Source organism: Macadamia integrifolia, unplaced genomic scaffold (assembly GCF_013358625.1).
Source record: "Macadamia integrifolia cultivar HAES 741 unplaced genomic scaffold, SCU_Mint_v3 scaffold2735, whole genome shotgun sequence".
NCBI lineage: Eukaryota > Viridiplantae > Streptophyta > Magnoliopsida > Proteales > Proteaceae > Macadamia > Macadamia integrifolia.
Window position 1 is genome coordinate 5,011 of NW_024868923.1, and position 26,497 is coordinate 31,507.

At 38.8% G+C, this 26,497-nt stretch overlaps 1 protein-coding gene across 1 annotated transcript; it reads right to left on the reverse strand.

Moving 5' to 3' along the window:
* Positions 1–1,762: 1,762 nt before the first annotated feature.
* Positions 1,763–17,351, reverse strand: LOC122067155 (probable U3 small nucleolar RNA-associated protein 7). The gene is made up of 9 exons (XM_042630998.1): positions 16,970–17,351; positions 13,711–13,797; positions 13,278–13,343; positions 13,102–13,191; positions 10,212–10,344; positions 8,526–8,644; positions 7,235–7,302; positions 3,620–3,668; positions 1,763–3,030 (listed from the first exon to the last, which is right to left on the reverse strand). Exons 2-9 carry the CDS (start codon positions 13,765–13,767, stop codon positions 2,002–2,004), a joined length of 1,611 nt encoding a protein of 536 aa, XP_042486932.1. The 5' UTR covers positions 13,768–13,797; positions 16,970–17,351; the 3' UTR covers positions 1,763–2,001.
* Positions 17,352–26,497: the final 9,146 nt, after the last annotated feature.

Below are 26,497 nucleotides of genomic sequence, written 5' to 3' on the forward strand. Positions count from 1 at the left end.
CTGGATCACTTTGTGGCCCTTAGAACAAGACCTTGGCCTCTAATAATACAAACCCTAAAAAAAAAGACGAATTCAGTCACGAGACTTCCGTCACCATTGTAGGGTCTGGGAAAGATCATAATGTACGCAACTTTATCCCACTTTGTAGAAAGACTGTTTCCCAATTCAAATGATAAAACCTAGTTCTAATCTTGAGATAGCTTCTAGACTTGCCAACTGTAAGAACTTCATCCAACAAATTTTAGGCCTCCAACAAATTTTAGGCCTCAAGAATTCTTTAGCACTATAAATATTTATCTGTATATATATATTTATGGAATATATATCTGTATTGCTGTTTATATGGATTGGTCAATATGATTATTCTTATCCAATATCAACCACAGCAAGGTACAAGCTAGAAGGTTCAAGGAACATTCAAGAAAGATAGAATGAGGTCAACCAAATGGTCCAGCATGAGCAATTGAGCATCGCCAATGTCAACATCATTATCATCAAAGAAAGAAGAAAAGGTATGTACACCAGGAAATAATGGGACCACAAGAGTCCAATTCTAACAGAAGTACCCAGATCCAGCCCAGAGATTCCCCAATTCAAAATGCCAATCTTGATCACATATTCATCTGTGAGGCTTATCAACAGAGCTTTAATTTGCTTTCTCAACTTGTCCATCATAAGTTTGATGTTTAGAAACCAGGAAATTAACTGACAAGTCTATCCTTTCTTATACAAGGAGTTAACTCTGATGCAAATTCTTTACCTAGATTTCGTCTTTTTAGATGATCCCTGCTGATAGCAATGCCGAAGGTGGGTCTCCTCTTTTAATCATGTGTTTTCTGGCTAGGTGTTTCCTCACCTCGCATCTTGTATTACGACATTGATCTTTTTAACAAAAAAAATTCGTTCCCATACTATCAGATCAGTTTCAATCAAACCAGATGGAATTGTGGCTTCAGTCCATGCCCCAAAGATTAATAAAGATTAATATGTTTTTCTAAACATTAGCCCACAATGTCAACTTGCCCAACAAAGATCCACAGGCCAAGCTCACAACCCCTGGACTTATTTCATTGGGCTAGGTAAGATTCTAGAACTTCTTACAAAAGTGTAGGAAATCTAAATACTTATAGAGGTCCTATGTCTAGAACTTGCTTCTGCCATTGTGTGAACAAACCGAAAGGGCAGAGAAACCTCTAGAAGCAAAAAATGGTCTAGAGATTATTTGTACATAACTAAGAGAGTAGAAGAATTCTAGAATTCTTCACTAAGGGTGTGGGAAGTTTTGAGTTTCCTTAGCTATAACATTTCTAACCATTGGATGGAAGACGGATGTTAGTATCTTAGACATTCTTTTGTAAAGATAGATGCTTATAAATAGATGTTCAAAGGCATCCACCAATCCACCAACCAAGCAAGTGAGCATCCAAATATTCTATTCAAAGCTCTCTAGTGTAATAAAAGTTTTTTCATTCAAACTCTCTTGTTCACTTCTCTTCCCAACTCCGTTAAGGAGTATATAACAAGACTGATTTCGTGTTAAAAAGAGTGCTAAATGCCAGCGTGCCCACCCAATAATTGATAAACTCGATGGTATCCCTTCCTAGCCTCTCATATCCGATCCTCAGAAAGATGGACAAAAGTTTCCTTACTGGAACAATCCCACCCTCAACCCCAGAAGACAAAAATAAAAGTACAGAAAAGGCTTCCTCGCCCAAAAAAATAAATAAATAAATCAATTGGATTGCAAGTGATAGGTATGAAATTACCAAACAAAAGAACTTGTTAGATTGACTAGTTCACCAGAAATGCCAATAAACTCAACCGGCAAAAGATCTAAACAAGGTGGAATCAAAATTTTCAGATGACAATAGCACATTAATTATACAGAAGCTATAAATCCTACCAAAAACAGAGCACCAAGAATGGCTCTCTTTTTCCCTCCTTAATTGGGGCGCCGGAACTTGGTTGGGCTTCGACAAGTAAAATAAGCCAAACAACAAATCATGTTGCCTTCTTGCGAGCAAACCGCTGCAGAGACTTGGGTAGCTGGTTGTCCTCCTCGCTTATTCTCTGCTTCTTTTGTTTCTGTTCCTCTTCCCTCTTTTGTTGTTCCAAGAAAGGCCTCTTGGCTCTGGCAACCACTTCCTGCTTCTTTGTCACCAATTTACTTGGTTTGCTCCTCCCTTTTGTTTTCTTCTTGAAGGTCTTGCCTTTCACAGCCGCAATGGTTGCTTCCATTTCAGCCTCTGTCTCCTGCTTTGTTGGTTTTTCTTTCTTCCTTCCTTGTCTGACATTACCTATCCTGGTGGGATCCAGCATGATTGTCTCTGGTGGAAGCTTGTCCAGAAGAGAGTGCACCTCCTTTTCCCTCCGCTGTTTAGAAGTTTCAAATGGGTTTGCCACCCAGGAGTCAAAGTTGGGTTCTCCAGATCCTGGGACTAGAATGGATGATATACCCATGGAGTGCCCAATACACACAACATCCTCATAGGGTCGGAACAACACAGTTCCTACCTGATATCCCTTTACCATTGAATGACTCATGTAACGGCCATATTCCTGGGCTCCAGACGAGTCTTTCCATATCTGTACACAAGATCCATTTCCAATAGCAAGTAAACCTTTCTGACTGAAATCCAATGTCTTAGCATGGCCTGAATACGTGTGGAGAACCTCGAATTTCCTCAAATCCCAGAGCTTTATCTTCCTCTCCATGCCTGCTGTAGCCATGAGATGGCCTCCAGGGTGAAAGGCGATCGCAGAGATGGGCCCATGATGGCACAGCATCTTAACAAGAGGAGCAGAACTGGTGGGTTTCCACATGGTGGCTTTGCCACAGGAATGACCCAAGGAGACGACAGAATTGAAGGGATTCACTTCCATTACATTACAACGGCCAAGACCAGTCCGATGGTTACCCACCATTTCGCCCATTGTGACATCCTGGTAATGAAGCTGACCAAATTTGTTTATCGATGCTAGGAGGAAATGGTTCTTCAAAAACTGAAGTTTTACCACTGCACCATGTTCCTGAAATGGAGTATCAGTGGCTGATAAGTATAAGCAGTAACTGCCATAAAATGGAAAAAACAGTAAACCCAAGCAGTATCTTGATGGTGGCTGCACTAGTTGCAACCTGGCTCCATTGGATCTCATTTCAAGTGTTCGACCCAGATAAATCCCTAGGAGACACACACCCATACTTAACAGCCCCTACGCCTTTTTTCCTTTCACAAAATGAATATGGGTGGGGGTTGGGGGTTGGGGGGAAGGGTGGAATTCAACTCATTGTATCTTTGCACTGGATAAATTCCATTGGAACTCAGTCAATCTATAGCTTCAATAAAATTTGAGACGTAGAAAGTCAGAATAAAACCTGAAGGTTGATAGGTCTTAATAGTATAGTCAGACTAATGTCATGTTGATGGATACACATTTCAAGTTCTTGATGCCAAAAGGCATATATAGATTTTTAACACCCCCCACCAAAAAAAAAAAAAGAAAATGAAGAAGAGAAAGAAAGAAAGAAAGAATGCTTTGCATGGAATCAAACTCTGTAGAAAAAGGAAAAAAAAAAAGGTGAGCACAAATGCAATACATCCTAGGGCAGAATGCTAACCTTGAGACAGTGAAGTTCTGTGCCATCCCTGCTATATATATATGGATACCTGACAGTCAAAAGTACCAAGTGAACAAATTCAGATTGGAGACAAATTAAATAGGGAAACTCATGATATCAGTAGAAGCAAAAATGTAAATCTCAATATATTTCATCTCAATATATTTCATAGGTTGCTGGATGCATGAAGATGCCGCCCGTAAAGCAACACTTCAAGCAGTTTAACTGAATTTTGTGACGAAGTAAAACCATAAATGGTAGCACCAAAGAGTCGCACTAAAGTCTCAGAACTACGTAGCAGCATTTGATGCTTTGTGACTTATATCTGATAGTTTGCATTACAACATTACTTAATGACCACCCATTATCTATCAGGAAAAAAAAAAGCTTGAGCTTGTATTTCATACCTAGGGGTGTCAAATGGTCGGTTCAGTCACCTTTTTGGGTTTTTGCGTATACCAGGGTCAGACCGAAACTGGACTGATAAGGTGTTCAGTTATCGGTTTTTCTGGCTTTTGGTCCAAACGGTCTGTCTTTGTTGGTCTCATCGATCAAGTTCAATCAGTTGATTTTGATTGGTTCAATTGGGTCTGTTTGATTTTTTACACCCTAGCCAGACCCTTATACAAGAAATTAACACTGTAAAATAAATTGGATATTAGTCAACAACAAATAATGGGTTGCCCAACAAACCATAGGACACCGGCCCAGAAAACAACAGTAGCGCCCCCTACCATAAAGCACCAACAACTCAGCCTTATCCATATGGATCATTGCCCTTCAATCGACCATATTCGAGGTGGGTCAGTCTAGGTCTGCCCCTGGCTCTTTTAGTTCCTTCAATAAGTTCAATCTGAATCAGATCACTTCTCCGTACTAGAGCATCCAAAAGCCTCCGTTGAACATGGCCATGTCACATCAAACAACTTTCTCGTAGCTTATCATGTTAGAGCTACTCCCAAATCAGCTCTAATATGATTCATTCCTTACTCTATCCTTCCTAGTTATGCACATATTGATGTAGACACACATGCTGGCCTACCGTACAGTAGGAGGAAATCCGGCCAGCCCAGTTTTGGGCTGATCGAGCCAGCCAGCCTGACCCCCAATTTTGGACCAGCATAGCAGCCCTCTGTTTAGTCTATATTTTGCTTCTTATTTTGGCCTTCTAGAAGAGCCTCCAAGGTGCATCGATCCAGCCTGCAGCTTACTGTCCAGAAGCTTCCAAGAGTGTCCTGTGATTCTCCATACAGCTGGGTTTTTGTCTTCTTGTGTTTGACCAGTCAAACCTCAAGTTGAGGAAGCCTTCTAGAAGTCCCTAGTATTCTCTTGTATTTGCTTAGAGTACAAGTCAGTAGTTAGTTGCCAAAAGCTATTAATTTCCTTTTTCATGTTAATTTCCTATTTGGCTTGTTCCTAAATTGTAAGGTTGTGCCTAGTCTACCATATAAATGAGATCACTGTAACACTTTTAGAATTAATGAAGAATTGATGACTTGCAGCCAATGTATACTCTAACTCCTCAGATAGGATGTCCAAGTAGCTGAGATAGCTGCGGGTGAGGGGCCCAGACTGAGATAGCCATTATCCCCACCTTCATCTATCCCACTCCTTCTCTTGCTTACTTCTTTGTTTACTGCTGTGAGAGAGTGATTCGAGTGTTATTTGTAGACTACTTGAAGCCTTGCAACACATCCACAAGACTTGCTTGAAGACCTGCTGTAGAACAAGAGATCGAACCACTCCTGTCAGGGTTTCTGAAGCTGATCGACCAGGACCAGAGCTCCTCAACCCCAAGTCAAAACTGAAAACCCTTTTAGGGAATTGTTCCTTGGACTAGGAGCCACCATCGACCTGCACAGAAGGACCTTTGGAGGTCCCCTGTAGAAGCAGCAGGGTTTTCTCTTCTATCTACTGAAACCCTAATTCAGCAAAGGTGTTTTCTGTGTTGCTCTGTTACGGACCATCTGGGGACCAGTTTTGAGGGTTCTTTTAACCTCTCATTACAGGCCTCATTCAACCAGGTGTGGAAGTTCTAAATCCATTTTATTTTATGACTTCTAGTTCAGTCCTATTCCATCTCTGTCAAGCTTCTTTTGGTTCTGATATCTGAGAACCAGATCTGATTATTGATTGGGAGTTGTTATTATTATTGGGGTTGTTTTCCTAGGTAAACCAACCTTACATCACATATCCATCTCAACATCCTCATCTCCGCTACACTAAATTTATCTAGATGATATTTCTTCACTACCCAACATTTCACACCATACACCACAGCTGATCATATGACTGTCCCATAATATTTTTTCTTAACTTTTAAAGGAATACGCAGATCATACAACACTCCGGACGTACCTCTCCATTTCATTCATCCTATTTTAATTCTTTGTAAAACGTCCATCCTTAATATCACCTTCCTTATTTATGATTGAACCCAGATACCTAAAATAATCACTTTGCGGAACCTCTCTCATCAATGTTCACCACCACTTTATCCGTCTTAGCATAACTAAAGTTACACATTATATACTTTGTCTTCATTCTACTAATCTTTAAACCTTTTGATTTAAGATTGCTCTCCATAACTCTAACTTAAAATTAATATCTGCTTTTGTCTCATCCACCAAAACAATCTCATCAGCAAAAAGCATACACCAAGGACCCTCATCTTGAATGTCTTTGGTTAAATCATCCATGATAATCGCAAACAAATAAGGGCTTAAAGTTGATTCTTGATGTAACTCAATTGTAATTGGGAATCCACTACCTTAACCCCCCACAGTTCTTACACTAATCACCACACTGTTATACACATTTTTAATTATGTCAACATATTTAATTGAAACACTTCTCTTCTCTAGTACTTTCCAGATTAATTCCCTAGGGACTTTGTCATAAGATTTTTCTAGATCAATAAAGACCATATGGAGATCTTTTTTGTAATCTCTAAATCTTTCCATAACTCACCTAAGTAGGTAAAAATAGCTTCTATTGTGGATCTTCTTGGCATAAAACCAAATTGGTCCTTCATAATAGTAGTTTATTGTCTCAAGTGGGTTTCAATAACCCTCTCCCATAATTTCATAGTATCATTAGTGTTATGCCTCCATGGTTATTGTAACTTTGAATATCACCTTTATTTTGTAAATCGGAACCACAATACTTCTCCATTCATCTGGAATTTTCCCTAATTTCTTTTACCTCAAACACCCTAATTTTCTACAAATATCTATAATATGTGGTGCCTTGATGATATCTACAATGGTGCCTTGATGGGTAATGCAGACATGCAGTCTTCCAGGACATTATTACTAAAACACTTGAAAACAATTAAATAAAGAAATAAAGACACTTAACTAGTATGCTTAGCCTGTACCCATCTTACAGGCCCATTAAAGTAGCCCATTTCAAAGAAAACTCATCGGATCAAAGGCCCATACATAACCCAAACCCAAAGCTTATTTCCAATAAAATAAGCCCATTTAAGTGATTTATTTGCATCATTTTGACACTAACATTTTTTCTTAATGTCATAGAACTATTATTTTGCAAGTAAACAATGATATTTACGGTCTAAAAACCTCTTCCAATATTAATAAAAAGGGACCTTACTTTTTCTGGGCGGCAGCAAAGAATAGCTCATTGTGCAAGAAAACAATATCACGAACTGTTTCCCTGACCTGAAAGAGCTCAATGCATAAGAAGGTATAAGTTCCATCATCAACTCATATGTTGGGTTTACAGAATACATTAAAGAATCCTTAGTGATGGAACTGAATAACGAAACAAAATAATAATAATAATGGACACAACCAAACATAGTCCTCTAGACAACTCTTCTTTTCGTTTAAATTGCATTTACTTGATTTACACATCCAGCTCAACCCAAAAAGGCTTGCCACGACTTCTTGGTGACGTGTTGAGGTTGGCATATGTTTCACACACACACGATCACTCTCCCTCCCTCCCTCCCTCCCTCCCTCCCTCTATGAAAGAGAATTCTGCAACAAGCAGAGGATTTTTGGTTTTCTCAAGGGTCATAAAAACTCTAGATCTCGCCTCCACCAGAAATGAGAAAGCACATTCATGAATCATGATGATAGGTGTAACAATAATGAATACGCAACAATATATGGAATGAATAAAACAAAGTTCAGGTACAAAATTCCATATTGTTACATAGATACCCAGCAAGAAAGTAGATCAAGTCCAACATGCTTGTTGCAGGAATAACCTTCAACATTAAGATCAAGATTCGATTCATAGTTTTTCAGCATAGATATTGTAATTATTGAGCAATTCTAGCTTTCACAAAAAGAAATGCTTGGGAAATTTTAAAATCCTCGAGCATATAAGAATTTTTGGTAGAACAGGGATTCCTGCAGTGAAAAGCTCAGTTGGAAGTCTGCTTTGTTATTTACAAGGAACACAGAATCATTTCAGTGTCCTCAAAGGTCAAACATCAAAGAGCAGAGATTGGAGGCAGCATTATGACATTGGTGAGAACCATTCAACAGCACACTATTGAAGCAACAATGACCCAGTCCACTACCACCAATGAACATCGATCAGGTATCAGATCACGTTGTCAAATAATTTGGTCTCAGGTGAAGACCAGGCCAATGAACTACCTACTAGCCAATAGACTGCAACTTATAGAAGGTTCAATTATTAGGAGCATTTCAAAAGGATAGGGGACAATCCCTGGACCATCGTTTTATTCAAGTTTTAGAAACATATTTTATGTGTTTTGCAATAATTTAATTACTTAAATGCATGACGCCATAATGATTTAACAGACAATCGATGAAGTATAGTTCATCTTTTCCAACCTAACTGGTATCAATTATTTGGAAAAAAAAATCATGAAGGAGCTGCTCAAATCTCTAGGACGGAATCAAACCTGAAACTCTTTAATTAGGCCCATATTTTTCATGTCTATGATTGCCAGGTGGCCCTTGCGTCCAGCAACTGACATGTAACGACCACTTGAGGTATAGTCCAGTGTGTATGGGCCTAGCTCTGCAAACATAACAGAAGAAGAGATGTTAAACTCTTGAACCCAATTATGATTCAAAATGCCAGAAAGCGCTAATTACTACACTACCAGTGGTTTGGTACAAGATTAAACCCCTCCCACCACCCCCCAGCATGGATGAGTAGTTTTCACTTTTCAGATAATATGCGTATAACACATCCGAGTGAGAATGTGGTACTAAAACAATTCTTAGACAAAATTCTTAAATGACACGAGACAAACTCATTTTGAAGATAGCTAGAGCCCCTGTTGCTACAGCATTCTAATTGTTTCATTTGAATCACGATCCAACAAACAAGAAAGAATAATATATGTAATAAGAACCTAAAACAACTGGGTACTGTAACCCAGAGATGTGTTTCACTTAAGATGCGAGAAAATGTGGCTTCAAGTCTCGAATCAACCACTAGGTTCCAATCCATCTTAGGTTGGGATCCTCAACATCCCACAGAGACTGTTCTGAACAGTCTGGCAAAACATGCTGGAAACCATGAGGATGGAAAACAGCAACCAATTTGGGCTTTTCTGTCTTCTTTTTTTTTTTTTACTCAAAGTAGTACAATAATAAAAGTAACAAAGTTAAGGGGAAATGTTTCCTGTGGGAGGGGCGTAGCCTCCATGAGTGCCCCCTCCTCTCTCTCTCTCTCTCTCTCCCCTCCCCTCTGAAATGACCTCCGTGCCCCTATTAATTGAACCAATTGGGGGCTCTAGTTGGTTGTTCCTGCCCGCATAGCTTACACTACCGGGAGAGTCTCCCTAAAGTTAATTAGCCACCACGAACTTTTTCAAACGCCCACAGAATAGATTGTGCAAGGACAAGAACATGCAAATTTCAAAAACTCCCCATTACCATGAAGCAGGACAATGCAGCACCAGGTAGGGGAAACTGCACTGATTTCTTACCCAAGAAAAGTACAGGAAACTACACTTGGCTGCTTAAGTATGGGCAGACAACAAGGACCTGAATCACAGAATTGATGTAGCCCAAACTAGACAAAGCCAAAGATGTACATAAGGTTAAATATGGGGCCGAACAAATAGGAAAAATGGATTTAAAATAAAGTTTGGGTGCCATGATAGATATACAGGTAGATCAGCTGCTGAGGGGGGGGGATAAAAGGGGAGGAATCTACCTGCTTGAACAGACCTTGAACCCAATTCTGCCTGAATTCTTCATGGGGTCTTGAGTCTTGACATTCAAGCATGGAATCCCACTAGCAAAGAAACTGTTTCCTTTTTTTTTTTAACCATTTTTTATAGGAAACTATCTAAAATTCTTTTGGGGTAGCCTAGGCTTGACAACCAACATGACCTTAAACACAGTTGAACGGCATAACAGAATTTGTGTAGCTGAAACCTTTAGTTGGGAAAAGGCTTAGTTGAGTGGGGAGCTTTAGTCAGAATCTAATTCAGTTTCTGATAATGTAAAACCATTCAATTGAGAATTGTTGTCTGATCAATAAATTTGAGAAACTAGTAACTAATTGGTAAATTAATGAGCATCATAAAGCTACGAGTTACATAATAGAGAAAATAAAAATCCAAATCAACCTGGTAAAACCATATCAAATGGCTTCCTTGAGCTCAAGAGATCTACTTCACGAACAATTGATTCCTGTTTGATCCTCCATGTCTTCTCTAGACCTTCAGCCTCCAAGTAACCTTCCTCACTTGGCATAAGCCACTGCAAGCACATTCACAACTTGTTAACTCAAAAGGAAAAAACTCTGGATCAAGCTTACTAGAAGCCTAAATCAGTTACTAAAATCCAGGATATGGATCAAAATTAATTACATTAAGATTAGTATTGTAGTAATAAATGGAAGCTTAGATTGGCATGCAACATCCAGTTCCAGAGAGAACAATACCCTACCAAGCAGTTTGACATTAAACAGACGCAAATAATTTATTTAATGTGCTTCTGATTACTTCTATTTAAGTAGAGAATCTGATTATGTGGGATCCCCTATATTCTTGTGATGTACCTAATAATCCATACCATATCTCAATTCAGTATGTTGACATGAACAGCAAAGCCTAGGCATTCTATCTGTGTCAGTGACATTAATCCTTTCTACAATACCTCTTGATACAGGGCCAATTGGCTGCTATTATGTAGCCTTCAACAAACTATTTTAGGAATGTGATGCAATCTGGCTCTATCCTGTTGAGAGTAAAGGGAAATGAAGGGAAGAGGAAGCAAAATTAAATTGAAAAAGTAAATGGAAACTTTGGTATTCATGATTGCATAATTAACTTAAAACCTCACAAATATGATAATTAACTTTTCAAATGGACTATTTACTTTCCTATTCAGGTTCAAAGCATTCAGTTGAAAACTGAAGTAAAACTTAATTGAGCAAGATATGAGGACCCCGAGTAACCTATCTAGCCGACCCCCTCAAACGGCAATGCACCAAAAGGTATTTAACTCTATTTCATTGTACCTTTGCAAGGAACTTTTTATTCCTATAAGACCCAATCAAGTTTTGGGGGCCTCTACATGGCTGACCTTGGGGTCACCCTTTAAATTTTCCAATTTAATGAGTAGATTTAGGAAGTGGATGACGTTGCACAAAGAACTAAAATAGGATGGATGAAGTACAGGGGTGGATCCAGAGCACTGTATGATCGAGTATTCCTGTAGAACTCAAAAGGAAAATTTTATAAGGCAATAATACGACCAACAAAATATGTATGGAGCTGAATGTTAGGCAGTGAAAAAACAACATATAGATAAACTTAGTGTAGCTGAAATGAGGAGGTTGAGATGGATGAGTTGTAAACTAGAAAGGATAAAATTAGGAATGAACTAATTTTGGAGTAACACCGATACATGATAAGTTGCAATAAAGTCATTTGAGGTGGCATGGACATGTGCAACATTGTCCTTTGAATGCTCCAATACGGAGGGGTGATTTGATTCTGATTAAAAGAGCTAAAAGATCTAAGGGTAGGCCTAAAATGACTCTAAGAAAAGTGGTGAGGAAAGACATGCATGGCTTAAGACTAGTAACAAGTATGCCTTGAATAGAGCTGACTGGAGTAAAAGGATCCATGTAACCAAGCCCATTTAGTTGAGGATAAGGCTGAGTTGAGTTGAGTTGAGTTGAGTATTTAGGAATTTTGTTGAGTTAGTAACTTAGTTACAGAATCATTACGGCAATAACTAAAAAATTTAAAATCTATTGCTATTAAATAACAATATGTTGCTTTTCATACGAGTCTTGTGCTTTTATATTGGTACTTCTTTCTCCTCTCCAAAATAACTAGGTTATTCATCCAAGAAACAGAAAACTGTTGTGCACACAATGTACACCACTAATCCTCACTTTTACCAACACATCGCCATAGGTTGAGGATTGAGGTAGTGGGGTAGGTTCTTGAAACTAATGCTTTGGCAGAGAATGAGCTATATAAATAATAAAATTGATGGACTCTGTAGTCAAACCCAACAAAATTTGCCGCTTTTTATAGATAAATCATATTCGACAAATAAAATTAGGGAAAAAGAACGATGCCTGGGCGTGTGGCTCCTGCGCGCAGACATGGGAGCACACAAAATTACCGCCCCACCACCCACGAAATCAAAAATTTTCATTGACATTGATGCCCCTGCGCACACTCTCATTGGAACCCGCCTGGTGCAGGGGCCACACAACTAGACAGAGCCCATAAAATTAATAAATAAAATATCTTATATAAATTTCAGAATGCTATCAACTTTTCTAATGCTCCATTTGAGCTAATCTTAAGAGAATAAGTTGCAAGATAAGACTGGGTATCTAAAAGCTTTAGTTTCTGTGACCTCTTTAGAATACTTGAGTTGCAAAGCAGGACATGACAAAAAGAAAATAATTTAACTTAAATATTAACATGCAATATCCTAATTCTGCAGTGTCCAAGTCTATATAGGTAAATTAATTACAACTGCCACCCATGAATTAACCCTAGTCGTCAAAACGTCATATGGGAGAGTTGATCCATTATGCTGAATATCAACCCACCAATCAGGAACATATCATTGAATTTATCCAAGTGGTCGGTGCAAAGGGCTAGAATCCTGAGGACGTTAGTTCGATTCTAGCTTGCCCATCAATTTAACAGCCAAAACACAAGAGGGAAAAAAAAAAGTCAGTGGGGTTATTAGAATGACCACGCCAATGAAGATAACATTACGTACTCAACACAATTCCAGGGACTTGAGAATTAGCAACATGAAACAACTTTCTATCTTGATAAATAAGATACTTTATTCAAGAAGGAGATGATGCAACTAAAAAGGATGTAGAAACAGTCTTGGTTTGCTTCTATTTAAACAGTTACAATCTCCTGACGACAGCCTGGGAAAATATTTGAGGATTGCAAACATAGAGGGAAAAAACACACCATTTGCGTCTTAGATGTCAAAGAGAGACTAGATGAGCATATAGAACTAAACCTTTTCAGCTTTGGCGGCAGCTTTCGCAGATTTTCCATACAATTGTTCTCTAACAGCAAGTTGTCCTTTCAATTTTTTATCTTGCAAAACCTGAGAAGTATTTAGAGATTCTACAAATTAGCAAGCTATATATGGTACTGTATAAAGATGAAATCCAACCATATCTTGCCAAATACCTCCAAATTTGCACCCTCTCCCCGAAGATACTTCTTTACTTTCAAATCCACGTCAGCAGAAATATCCTGTGAACAGAGGGATTGATATCAAAATTTTGGCATGTAGATGTAAACAAATTAAAAGGAAAACTTGAATCATATACAAGTGTAAATAAAGTATTACAATGTTCTAGATCCAACATATCTGCATACAACCCTTATTTTAACCATCAACAAATACCAGCAATAGCTCAAAGAATTCGTCAGCCATAAAAAAGAAAGAAAGCCCTTCAAGAAAATATAAGGAACATAGAAGTAAGCCATCAAGAAAGAGGGCGGGAATAAACTTGTTAAATTTATTCATATATTCTAATGCATAAACAACCAATAATATGGACACAATAACAGTAAACAACAACACATTTTCAGCTTAGAACATGAACTTGATCATCACCTTCTCAACCGGAGGCATTAGTTCTTCAGAAGTTCCGAGTCCTTGTTCCACCCCCATCTGGCAGATTGATGATTCAAAACACAGTTACTGCAACATGTTAAGATAGTACACTGTTAATACAAGGCAATAGCATCTCATCTCTTGGACAGCAAAAAAAAAAAAAAAATCTTTCCTCTAGTAAGAAGTAAAAGGTTAAGAATAATGCAAAATATGAATGAGTAATGTCAATTATATGATTTGCGCCAAGGTCGTCTTCACCAACGTTTACATACCCACTTGTTGGATGACAAAAAATAATTAGATTAACGGTAATAGTATTTGATCATTTTTATTACAGGTCTGCCATTCAGATGCATAGATGCCAGAATAGTTGCCATGGAACCTAGGCATCGGAGTGCTACTTAAGCACTTTAGCGCCTTGGCACCCTTGTATATTTTTTTATATAAATCTAGCATAAAAATGATATAATTGTGCTTATATGCTACATAAAGAATCAACAATTTAAGCCACATCAGAAGACAAGAATCAACATAAAAGCCATATCAATGCAAAATGACATAATTATACCAAATTGCTAGTAATGACCTAAAATGAGAAAATCAACAAATATGAACGAAGTATAGATATATAAAGAAGAATGCTCATCAAAAAACAAAGCAATAAGCTAAAAGGCATGGTAACATATAATTAAGAAGCAGAATAATATGAATAAAAAAAAGAAGCAGAATTATAAAGCATGTAAATATGTAAATATGTAGTATATTATTTACACCACTACGATGCCAAAACAAGTTCCTCCAAGCCCTCCACGATTTTTCAATTTTCAACCCCCTCTCAGTCAATACATACAGTGCGGCTAGGCACCTTTTAAAGTAAAAAAAACAAGCATTTTGAATTAATATCTCAATAATCCTACCTGGAGAGAGATGATTCATTAAAAAAAATAAAAGAGAATAAAAGAAAAGAAAAGAAAAGAAAATTAAAAGAAAATCTTAACGAAAAATTGAAGCCAAAATGCTAAACTCTAGTAATCTTTAAATCTTTAAAAAGGTAAAATACATAATCAAGAGTCAAGTGTTCCACCATTTTAAGCAACGGAGAGTTGAACTATATCCAAAACCAGGAATTGTTTATCTCAGCGACTCACCCAAGTCAAATACATCACCCTAATCCAGGTTAAGAATGAACATATAATGATTATTGTTTAAGTTACAGCACATTCATTGGCAGCAGCAAGATCACATGCAAAAGAAAAAAGCCTAGCTTTGATCAAGTGCCATGTTGAGCATCTCGCCGGTACAAGAGCATTAGCATGAGCATGTGAAACAGTATGCTAGAACGAGAACATCAATGATGAAATGTTCAGAGTCCAGCACTTAAAGGAGTATGAAAATAAGCATACCAGAATGAGTAAACAGTTCTGTGCCAGCAAGTAACGATTTATTGCATCTTCAACTGGAACTGAATTTGGAAACTTTCTACTACTTAATTGGGTTTCAAATTTTCAATAATGGTATCATTCAGTTCACGACATGAAAAAAAAAATTTTGCATGAAAAACACATCATGAAAGAGTAAGTAACAAAAAAGCTTTATAATTTAAGCAGGAATACATCAAGTAATATCATCTGCATAACAATAAGCCCAACAGATGGAGATCCAGATCCAATAGATCTCTCTCTCATGTAAATGATAAATGACAGTAAAAATTGTAGTTAATCACCAAAATTTCACAAAATCATGTCTACTTATGAAGCTTTTCACTTATCAAAGTCCAAATGATTGTCCTTTCTGGGGCACCCAATACTTTAAGGCTTAAAACTCTCTTAGTAAAAAATGTTTCAAGGAAATATTTGACGAAACTAACCTCACAGACCCAACTTCTGGTTCAAATCTAGAGAGTCAAACAAGGTCCAAGTGCAACATCTACTAACTCTTTAGTCTATTAGAAGGTGATGCAGTTCAGTTCAAGGAGGAGGAGGAAGAAAGAAAAGACAGGGGGTTTGCAACGGAAGAAGACAAAGAGTAGGAGGAGGAAAGAAAAAAAACAGGGGGGAACAGGAGAAGAAAAAGAGGAAGCAAAACAGCAAAAAAGGGTGGCAAGAACCAAGAAGTGGAGGAGGAGGGGACAAAGGGGGGGAACAACCAAAGAAGAAGACGAAAATATATATATAACTTACCAGAAAGATTATGCCGCCGGAGGGAAATCTCCCAGCCTTTAGTTCAGGGTTTAGTAGGGAACAACCAGTTAAGGGTGTCAACCAGTACAGTTTAGATACCAAAACCATTCCGTATCAAGAAAATTCCTATATTTCAATACCAATACCATTCCAGCTCCGGTATGGTTTTTATTCAGTATAAGTATGGTATCTTATCTACGAAGACGGTTTCGGTACTGTTTTTATTCAATACTTTTGCTGTTTTTTGCCTTTTACCAAATGGTTTTGTCTTAAAACCGACACCGTACCAAACCGAGAAAGATACCGTTTTGTCATACCAAAATCCCGAATCTCCGTTGGTTTGGTAGATTTCTGTATGGTTTCGGTATCGGTACCAAATAAACACCCTTACAACCAGTTCTCTTCTCACTTTCTCTTCTTTTCCGATTTTAGGAATGAATTAAAACTGATTGTTTGCAACTAAATTCTAATCTTCCATGCTTTCATGATCACTTAAATCCAACCTAGCTTTCCAATTTGAAATCATTTCTCATTCTTCTGGATTTCTACATCTAATATTAATTAAGTTTAACCCCTGAAAAGGGTAAGAGGAAGTTGGAAGGAAGCAGAATGAGAAAGAATGCAAGCACTGCAGCTTCACCTTGAATCAGAAAAAATGCCAATAAATGAATGAATAGAAGAACCCAATATAAGTTAAGACATTCTGAACAAATACTAGACTTCCATGAGGACCTTTCTTTCAATTGTAAAGTACTATAGTGGAATGTGAACACGATTCACAGACTAAAACAACAAACAAGCTGCCCAAAAGAAACAAAAAAACTTCCAATCTATAGCTACAACTAGTTCTTTGGTAAAGTACTAGAGTTTGAGGTTGGGTCCAACAACACTTTTGAGTTTGGGTTTCTCAAACTCAGGCAAATGTTCACTCCTATGGATCAAATACCAAAGAACTAGTTAGGGCTTGACTTTGGATGCATTACTCATGTCTGAGTCCAATCCAACTTGATTGCTTTGTTTAACAACGATGGGAGAAAAATTTACACAGATGCATCCACTTCACTGTGAGAAAAACTTACAGAGAAGAGATAGACTCGCTGGCCGAACGGAGATGGAGAAGAAGAATGGGGCACCGGAGCAGGGGCTCAACTCAATAGCCTCAGATGGTGACTCTCCGAAGGAAAGAAGCCGTAAGTTGCCCCACCGCCGCTGCTATCGCTTTTGATGGAGTCTTCAGCAACCGAAAGAAAAAGAAACCGAAAAGAGGAAGGGAAAGGGTAATTGATTGTTAGAACTATTGCCCTCAGTCGCCGGCCGCCGTGAACTAAGACGGAGGGGGAAAGGGTTCCAACTTCCAACGAGAAGAAGGGGCCAAGCCCCTGTTTTGGTATTCTAAGACGGGGAATAAGGGTTTGGGGGACTTTGGGGCTCGGCTTCCAGGTTTTAGTTTACGGTGTGTTTGTTTGTAACCAAGCATGTTACAAAGCTGTTTGTAACCGAAACTTTTTGGGGAAAAATTCGTCTGTGAAGAGTTGATCTGGCGGAGAGTGGTGGAGATGGCTCCTTTTGTTGACACGTGATGTCTACGACCGACGGCTGAGGTTAAAATTCGGACCTCGGTTCTCAGGTTGAAATCGTCTGCAATTCCGATCTCGTACAATTCTGTGCAATACCACCTTCAGACGGTGACACGTGTATTGATACCAATACAATGGCCTAAATCTGATACAACTAATAAAACATTAAACCAGTGAAAATGCATTTAAATCATATCTGAACCATTGCATTGGTATCAATACACGTGTCACCTCTTGAAGGTGGTATTTCACGGAATAGTACGAGATCGGAATTACAGACGATTTTTTTCCTCGATTCTCAATACCAAGGTGTGGTGAAGATGGCTTCTTCTGTTGACACGTGGTGGTCAATCATACGTTCTGAAAACCAAGGTTCGATAGGACAGCTATAACCTAGTAGGATTTTATTTAATTTCTGCTAGATTTAGTTCTCCTTTGTCAATTTTTGTACGAATCTTCGCTTATGGTATGTCTTTTATCTCTGTTATTATATATATGGTGGAAGTTTGGCTCTAACAATTTGAATCCGTCATCATAATATTATTGCTAAACATGCTCTTTATTTCATTTTTCATATAAATCAAACAGCCGTCATAATTTAAACATGCTAAACATGACTCTGCACAAGAACTAGATTATTGTTCAAGATTTTAGAAGTCTGCATGTGCATGATTAATCAAATTTCCCTTAATGAATATAGCAAGAATGGAAGTACAGACAAATCAGAAAATTGAAACTAAAACTTTAATTGAAAGGTAAAAGCTTAAACTAAGAACCTCAAAGAGAATGTAAATCATCGAAAAAGATTAAAGATGGGATGAAGACTCACATGCGCCTTGATCTTTTTGCTGTTCTGTGATGTCGCTGCTTCAAGAGTGAAGACTTACATGTGAATTTCAGCCTAGAACACAAAAAACGGAAACACTTGCACCAGAAAAAAAAAAAAAAAAAACAGCCCAGAACACGCGAATAGTTCCGTTAATTCCTAGCCCAATCAACCTTATAAAAAAAACAAATATAATACAGATATATATGGTGGGGACAAGCGTGGAGTTCGTGAGTTTTGAATCTGAAGAAGAGAAACGCATGAAGCGTTTGTGATTTTGTCGCAAGGATGGGGAGGGCCGGATGGATGTATCTTCTAGATCTTTTTGCCTCTCGCTCTGTTTTAGATTGTGTCACAAGGAGCCATTCCTGATCATCAAAATCAGTGAGAGAACTCTGAATAATAGGAGGAACCCAGTTTTCGATCAAATCTCTATATTGTACGTCTTATCTTCTCCAGCTTGCTGCTGGACCTACGAGAACTTTCAGCAATGTCTAAAACTTGTACACCCACCCTTCCAGATGTGGAACAAGACTGTTCTTCCATGGGCCTTGGATCATATTCACAAAACTCTTGCAAAACAGTAGCCATTTCCGACGTAGAAAATGTCTGCAATTCGCTAAGTCTTGGATAAATTCCATACCTGTCTTGCAAAACAGGTCCAGCATCCAACAAATTCGAATGGGGTACCTCTCTTCTTGGTGGTATCTCTTGATCCTTCTGTTTCAAGGATCCAGAATCTTTACCACCCCTCTCTCAGTCTCTCTGGTAAGGAATCGTGGTGGGCTAGCAGAACCGGAATCATAGGTGTAACTCATAACGCGCTAAGTTAGCAGAGAGAGCAAGAGATGAGTAAAACAAAAAAATACCTGTTAGGAAGGAAACCAGAGAGTGAGAGAGGTTCTTTGAACTTGAGGCTTGAGTCGCTTGACTTGAGGTTGAGGTTGAAGAAGACGATGAGTCGATGAGAGCTTGAGGACCAAGCTTCTCCAGTGAAGAAAAGCTTGAGGTTGAGGAAGACTGGAAGAGGGCAGCGGCGGCGGTGGGAGGACTCGGCAGTCGGCACGACGAAACTCCAATCATGGAAGGAAAAGATGACTTTAGCCGTTTACGCCCTCTGGGTTTTTTCGCATAGTAATTTACTCTTTAGTCTGCATAATCTTTACTAGTATTTCTTTATTAGTAGGGTAAAATAGATATTTAGGCAATTTTGAAAGGGTCAGGTCTCGCGGACTAGTTCGTTCGGTTTAAGTGGCCCTTTTATGCCAGTCTTATGCGAGTCAAGTCGGTCGGGCATCCGATGGACTAGTAGTCAGAACCGTAAACGGCCCATTTATTAAATGAATCGGCGCAGGTTAGGCCTTAAATAAATAGGGCTCCGTCGAGCCTATCAGTGCGGGCTCATGATTGACACTCCTAAGCATTACTATGATGGTTAAATGTTAAATCTTTAGATCAACATGATCGGGTTGGAATGTGTTGGGACGATAGGACCAAACTTACACCCCTAATCTAAAACATGGCTTAAGGTAAGAAATTGAATCAATGTCGACCAATCCCAATCCTAAGACAATCCCATATGTGTGGATTGGCACAAACGAAGGTAAAAAAACCGTTTTTTAAATGAAACAAGAGTGGGTCAGGTTCTCAAACAGAACTAATCCATACAGATGAAATTCACTGAAGAAAAAATGAATTTGGATCAATTCCTCGTACGAAAATGCTTTTGTAGAGTCCCGTTATGGACACTTGGATTCTATTAAGTCATTCTCTTCAATGCATTGGACTCTGACCTTGGTGGAATCCAAGTCCTGTTATGAACACTTAGATTCCATCAAGTCACTCTCTTCACTGCATTGGACTCTAACCTTAGTAGAATCTAGGTGTTGATGTCGGTCACATGAATATAGGACCTTCTCAAGAACTTTATCTGAATCCAGGAAAACCCTTAGAAAAAACCTGACGGATTCCATCTGCGTGAATCAATCTAACCTGAACTGAACTTTTTTTTTTTCCTTAAGTAGAATACAAAAACCTGATCTACACTTAATGTAGGCCAATGTCGTATCTCAAACTATGATCCAGAGCTATAAAGACTGGAAATCCTCTAGATGTGAAAGAATTGGCCAGGATTCATCGGATCAAGTTTGTCATTAGAGACGTATTGATCTTCACCAGTGCACCTTAATCCCCCCCCCAACTTACTTGCAAAGTAACATATTTACAGAGGCCATAGAGAACCTGTTATGAGCCAAATAAGAACAGAACGTTAGCTAGCTTCGACGGTAGCTTTCCTCCTTGAAAAAGAGAGAGAAATTGAGAGAGAGTAACTTTAATGTATTGATATCATTTTCTTCCTCCCATCCCTTGCATATATACTCCCTCAATTACCTATACCCATCTGTCCTTAGCACTAACAGAATGCCTTCGTTTATGATCCTAACATAATTGATTCCCTCATATCCACATCCTAACCATTTACAAGCAATCACCCAAGGCTGCAGGTCGTCTCCTTGTCGTTGTGATCGGCATGCGGTTTGTATGACATGGCCAACATGGGCGTGAGAATCTCTTCACGTTTCTCATCACGCATGTGGTTCGTATCATTGCCATCCTCTTCCCAAATAACCCTGTCCTCAAGGTTCATCTGAGGGAACAACCGTCGTACAATGTCAACACCCTCCCATGAAACCTCCTCATGACCCACTGTGTCAATGCTTGGGCTATCCACTACCCGTGGTGTCGTAGATGTTGGCAGTTCAATATCATTTTCGAAGTAGGTGGAATTGTTTGTTGTAATTCCAGGTGATAAAGGCTGCAACTGGGTCGATAGGTGCAAGATGGGCGTAGAAGCCCGCCCCTCCATGGCATTGTAATATATTTCTGTAGGTTGTCCATAATCCATTGTGAACTAGATTTAGGCAGGTTGCCATCATCGGTCAGCTCGCCACTATTAGCAAGAAGAGCTGACGCATCCTATAATGGCAGCCCGGCGAGTCACCATTGTTGGGCTGGTTACCATTATTGGCCAGCCCACCAATATCATCATACACAAGCAAGAAGAGGTGACGGGTCTTACAGCGGTGACCCGGAGAAAACCCTTCATCGCATCTGTAGTATAACCCCTTCTCACGTTTGAATTGCGTCTCAATTGGGGTAGATTGCTTGATAGGAATACTCGAAGATAACGGTGAAGTTGTAGAACTCGTAAGGGCTGGTGGGGAGCAGATTAACGAGGCCCAGTTAGCCATAGGTCTTGGTAAGAATTGTAGAGCTTTCTTAAATTTAGACTTCAGCAGGCGAGCAAGACCCATCGCCCGTGACGATGCATCGCCGGAACAGTTTCCGGCATTTGATCCTTGCCCTTTCTCTGTCTCTTTCCTTCCCTTGTGAACCTTCACTCACAACGATATCTCCATTCCCGATCAAGTTGGTGAGGATGGGCGCAGCCTCTACGGCGAGTTGTAAGTGTTGAGCAATTTTACTTTTACTTGGAATTGAGTCATGGGTGTTGTTGTTGACCAAAATCTTGGAGTCCACCATCACTTGAACAATGATACAGCATAGCCCTTTCTTGTGACAGAGTAGCATCTCCATAGGGTTGAGCTCTTCGATTGGAATGCACAAGGCCGCCGGTGGAGTTACAGAGCTCAAAGGCGTTAGCGGAGAAGGCAGCAGTGGTGGTGGAGGACTCGGTTGCCTAGGCAGGAGGCATTGAACGTCATTATACTTATCTTCAAGGCCAGAGAAGATCTGTTTGGGATTAACGAAGGTTCCTTTTGAATCCTCACATTTTGAAGGCTCAAACCGGAGCTTCAAAGCTCTGGTGAATGCCACCCAGTTGCTGAATTGCGCTGAACAACCTGTCCCTTGGTACCATTGCAACGCTGCTCCATCCATTTGAACGGATGAAATCAATAAAAGCCGATCATCGGTAGTTCTATGGTAGTCAAAGAATTGCTCAGCTTTAAAAATCCATTCCATTGGGTCGTCTCCATTGAAGCGAGGGAAGTCAAGATGAATGATATGAGGTTGGATGGGTTTGGCCGGAATAGGAAGCAATCCAAAGGAGGCAGATGCAGTGAAGTTACTAGGATGATGCACTGGTTTTGATGCCGTAAACCGAAGAGCTTGCTCCAGCAAGCCATCCATGGCCGTGAGGCGATAGGGACCGCTACTGGTTGGACATGGTGGCTTGAAGGGAATCCAGACGTTTGACACGCGCCGCCTCAGTCAAAAGCTTAACAAATTCATCCAATTGATGGAGGTGAGTTCCGTCGTCCATCGTATATCTCTCAACGAAAGCACCAATGTTATGAACCAAATAAGAACAGAAGGTTAGCTAGCTTCGAGGGTAGCTTTTCTCCTTGAAAAAGAGAGAGTGAGTGAGAGAGAGTAATTTTAATGTATTGATATCCTTTTCTTCCTCCCATCCCTTACATATATACTCCCTCAATTACCTATACCCATTTGTCCTTAGCACTAACAGAATGCCTTCCTTTATGATCCTAACAGAGTTGATTCCCTGATATCCACATCCTAACCATTTACACGCAATCACCCAAGGCTGCAGGTCGTCTGCTTGTCATTGTGATAGGCATGGGGTTTGTATGGACATGGCCAACTTGGGCGTGAGAATCTCTTCACGTTTCTCATCACGCATGTGGTTCATATCAGAGCCATACAAGCTATACTGGGTACCGGGTAAGGTTGATACAGAGGAGGATTGAACACTTTTAAGGAGTTATCCTGTGTAGGAGTTAGGATTAAAGACTAAAGACCCACCACTGTTGAAGAATCTTCTTTTATTGGTAACAAATTACAATTTTTTCCTTAATTACTTCAATCTTACAACAGGTCAATGGCTATACTTGATTCTGTGCAAAAGAGATTGGTTTCAGTGTTTGTGTGGATCATGAATCACGAATTTGAACGTTCAATCGTCTAAGCCAGACAGAATGAAGAATCATATTATAGACATCAAACCTCTTGGGAGGAGAATGCACCTCAAATTTAATGTCTCCTCACCTGTATCAGCCTCCTCTGCATCCTTATGTACTGTCTTGACGATATACGCATCAATATCTTTTTCAGGTTTGGTATCTCTCTCACAGGAACCTCCACAGAGAAGGATTTCCAGTTGAGAACATCACTGAAGGGAGGACGCTGGATGAGTTACCATTGTCCTAAGTCCTAACTAGGATTTTGCGCCACCACGCCAAGCGTCCTCTTGTTTTGTCACTTGCTTACTGTGTTCCCATGCAAAATTCTGAAATCCCATCATCTCTATCTAACTAGGACTTTGTATGAGAAGAGGACGCTGTATAAGTTATCCTTGTCCCAAGTCCTAATTAGGATTTTGGATGAGAAATTATACGAATTGGTTAGATTTTTACTCCCTGTTTAATAGTTTTAATAAGTAGTTTAAGTTTTAAGCATATTATTTTATTTCATCTTAAAACTGAAATTTGGAACATAGGTAAGGGTGGTTGGGAGTTGGGACTACTTCTCAATGAAATTTGATCCCCAGTTGACATAAGTTTTAAGCATATTATTTTCCTTCTTCTTTTTTTGTATTTATGTCTAAACCTATGGCGGGGCAATATTATTATTATTATTTTTTTTTTTTTTTATATCTTAATGTGGGAATTCATTTGTCAAAATTCAGATCCATTTATTAATTAACTAAAAAAAATGAAAACCAAATTCCAATATCATATGGTTCATCAGGTACTGATTTTATATTTTATTTTTTAAATCTTCACCAAAATTTGTCCATATATTTTGTAATGTTTTTGAGTTGAAACTCACCATACAGTCAAATAATTTATTTCAAAATATATATCATTTGACTGGTAAAAACGCTTGATGGTGCTCGTCAACTAAAGATTGTACCTTTTATTATGTCCACGTTGGTTATAAATTACCATCAGAAACAAACATTTGAAGAGTTCCTTTTCTCCGGTGAAGATACATTTCTTCTTTTTCAATGGGGTTGAGAATTGTATATCCGTCGACCTTTTACCTTCCTTCTTTCTATTTTCGTAAGGGCGTCAATTGGTTTAGTTAGATTATTTGATTTGCTTTTGGTTGGATTTAAGACATAGGATATAAAAATTAAAGTAAAAACACATTTTAAACCAAAATCGAATTGATTCATAGATTTTTATTCAGTCATTCATAGAAACAAATTTTAAAACCAAAATCGAATTGATTCACAGATTTTTATTCAGTTATTCAACTCCTTTTTTCAGTTTTATATTCGGCTGAGGTCTTATCACTCACAAAAGACATTTCACCAATAAATAATATAAAATATTAAAGCCTCTGACTATAAATAGAGATTGACTTGAATACAATATAAAAAAATAAAAAATAAAAAGTTTTGATTTTCTTGTTTCGAGAATAACAATATAAATTAATTTTTAAAATAAACTGTGTATATTTAATCACTTGGATTCACAAGGATGAATACTCAACAAATATCTGCAATTTGCTTGTGACTTATTGATGTTTGATCTGTTTTTTTGATTCAATTGGTTCTTTCTTTCACTGTATCCGAAGAAGTTGTAATAGTAAATTCTATTTGGTTATAATTGATTGTTTCACCTTTGAAATCAAAACTCGAACTGAACCAAGAATTTTTCTTATTTTAAAACCAAAGTGATTATTCTTAAGTGGTTCAACCCGTTTTTGGTTTTTAATTTTGATTCCAAATTGACATTCTTATATTTTTTTCTATTTTTTATTTAGATTGAAATTATTTAAATATTGGGAGAGGGTTCGCTACATGGTAACATGGTCCGCCAATGCAGAGCCCAACCATAGCGTACACGAGAACATCAACATGGGCAAAATTTTTCATATTCATAGGGGTGGGGTGGTTATTTCGTCTCCCATTGTGTCTAAAACTCTAGACATAGTGCTACACCTTCAGGCAAGGATATTTCTCTCTTATATTTAAAGGAGAAAGTTCTCACTCCGCCTACGTAAAGGGAATTTCCTACATTTCCTCCATCGTGATGTGGGAAACAAATTTTTCATAAAGGACCTACATGATCGGGAAGGAGAGAGTATTGTCGACGTGAGGATCTTTTTCCTATATTTTAACGTGGAACTGCAACACGAGGTGATTGTGTATATTGATCATCTGACGTGGATGATCCCAGTTAGACACTCTATGGTAATTGATGAGCAGGCAATGCACCATAGGCCATATAGTTGAGCCCTTTGTTATAGCTTCAAGTAAAAGGAAAAATAGAAAAAGAAAGCACTGTACCAGTCAAGTTAATGCAACCATTATACCACTTATGGGAGAAAGAGAGAGAGAGAGAGACCATGTGGGCTGCAATTTTCTGTAGAATTAGATGGACCCGCGACCTTTGATTGAACAAAAATCAGAGAATCCATGGATGGATGGATGATCAAAGTTGGTATTTCGCACCTCTCCCCTATCTTCTCTTCACCAGTGTGATCAACTGAGAGGTTACCCAGAAGCAACCATTGAATACCTTATCCCATGGCCCATATATCAACGATCATATCTTCCCCAGATCCTCTCAAGTGCATCAACTCGTCCAACGCATTGGATAATTGACAGCATCAAGGCACGTACTTGAAATGTCCCCCAACCATCCGATGTGCATAGGTTTAACGCATTTGAGTAGATCTCGTTCTATCTTCCTTTGCATGTGAGGTTGGGGCCCTACTTACTTAACACAACTTCACTTGCAAGCCACACTCCCCAAATGGGCAAACGCCCATGGCCCAAAAGGCCCAAACAACAAATAACAAAGATTTTCCACTTAACAAAAGATGTCAGGATTGATTGATGAACTGTGGGACTGTGTGGAGTGTGGACGCTTATCTCACCTGAACCCGAGTTACCAAAAAAAAAAACTTGAAATTCTTCTGTGGAATAGGGTACTGGTGGACCACCCATGTGTCCCATGGCCCATTTCCCATTTCCTTTCCGTACTATATCCACAGCTGTTGGTGCTGGTTTTGGACTCAAAATGACTCAATGGGCCTCTATAGAATGTAGATGCCAAGAATTGGACCACGTGTGTGGGCCATGGTTTCAAGCATAGGTATCATATCGGTTGTATCGGTTATATCATATCATATTGATATTGACTAAGATTAATCTCCGATCCTTAATCGATTCAAAGTAGTTATCCATATCGTTTCAGGGGTAAAACAAT

Bases quoted from the DNA above. Each gene is read 5' to 3' on its own strand.
- LOC122067155 (XM_042630998.1), bottom strand. From the start codon at position 13,767: ATGGGGGTGGAACAAGGACTCGGAACTTCTGAAGAACTAATGCCTCCG. The intron at 13,344-13,710 runs GTGATGATCAAG...CTCTGTTCACAG, and splicing joins TAATGCCTCCGGTTGAGAAG to GATATTTCTGCTGACGTGGA. The intron at 10,345-13,101 runs GTTTAGTTCTAT...ATGTGCTTGCAG, and splicing joins CTGCCGCCAAAGCTGAAAAG to TGGCTTATGCCAAGTGAGGA.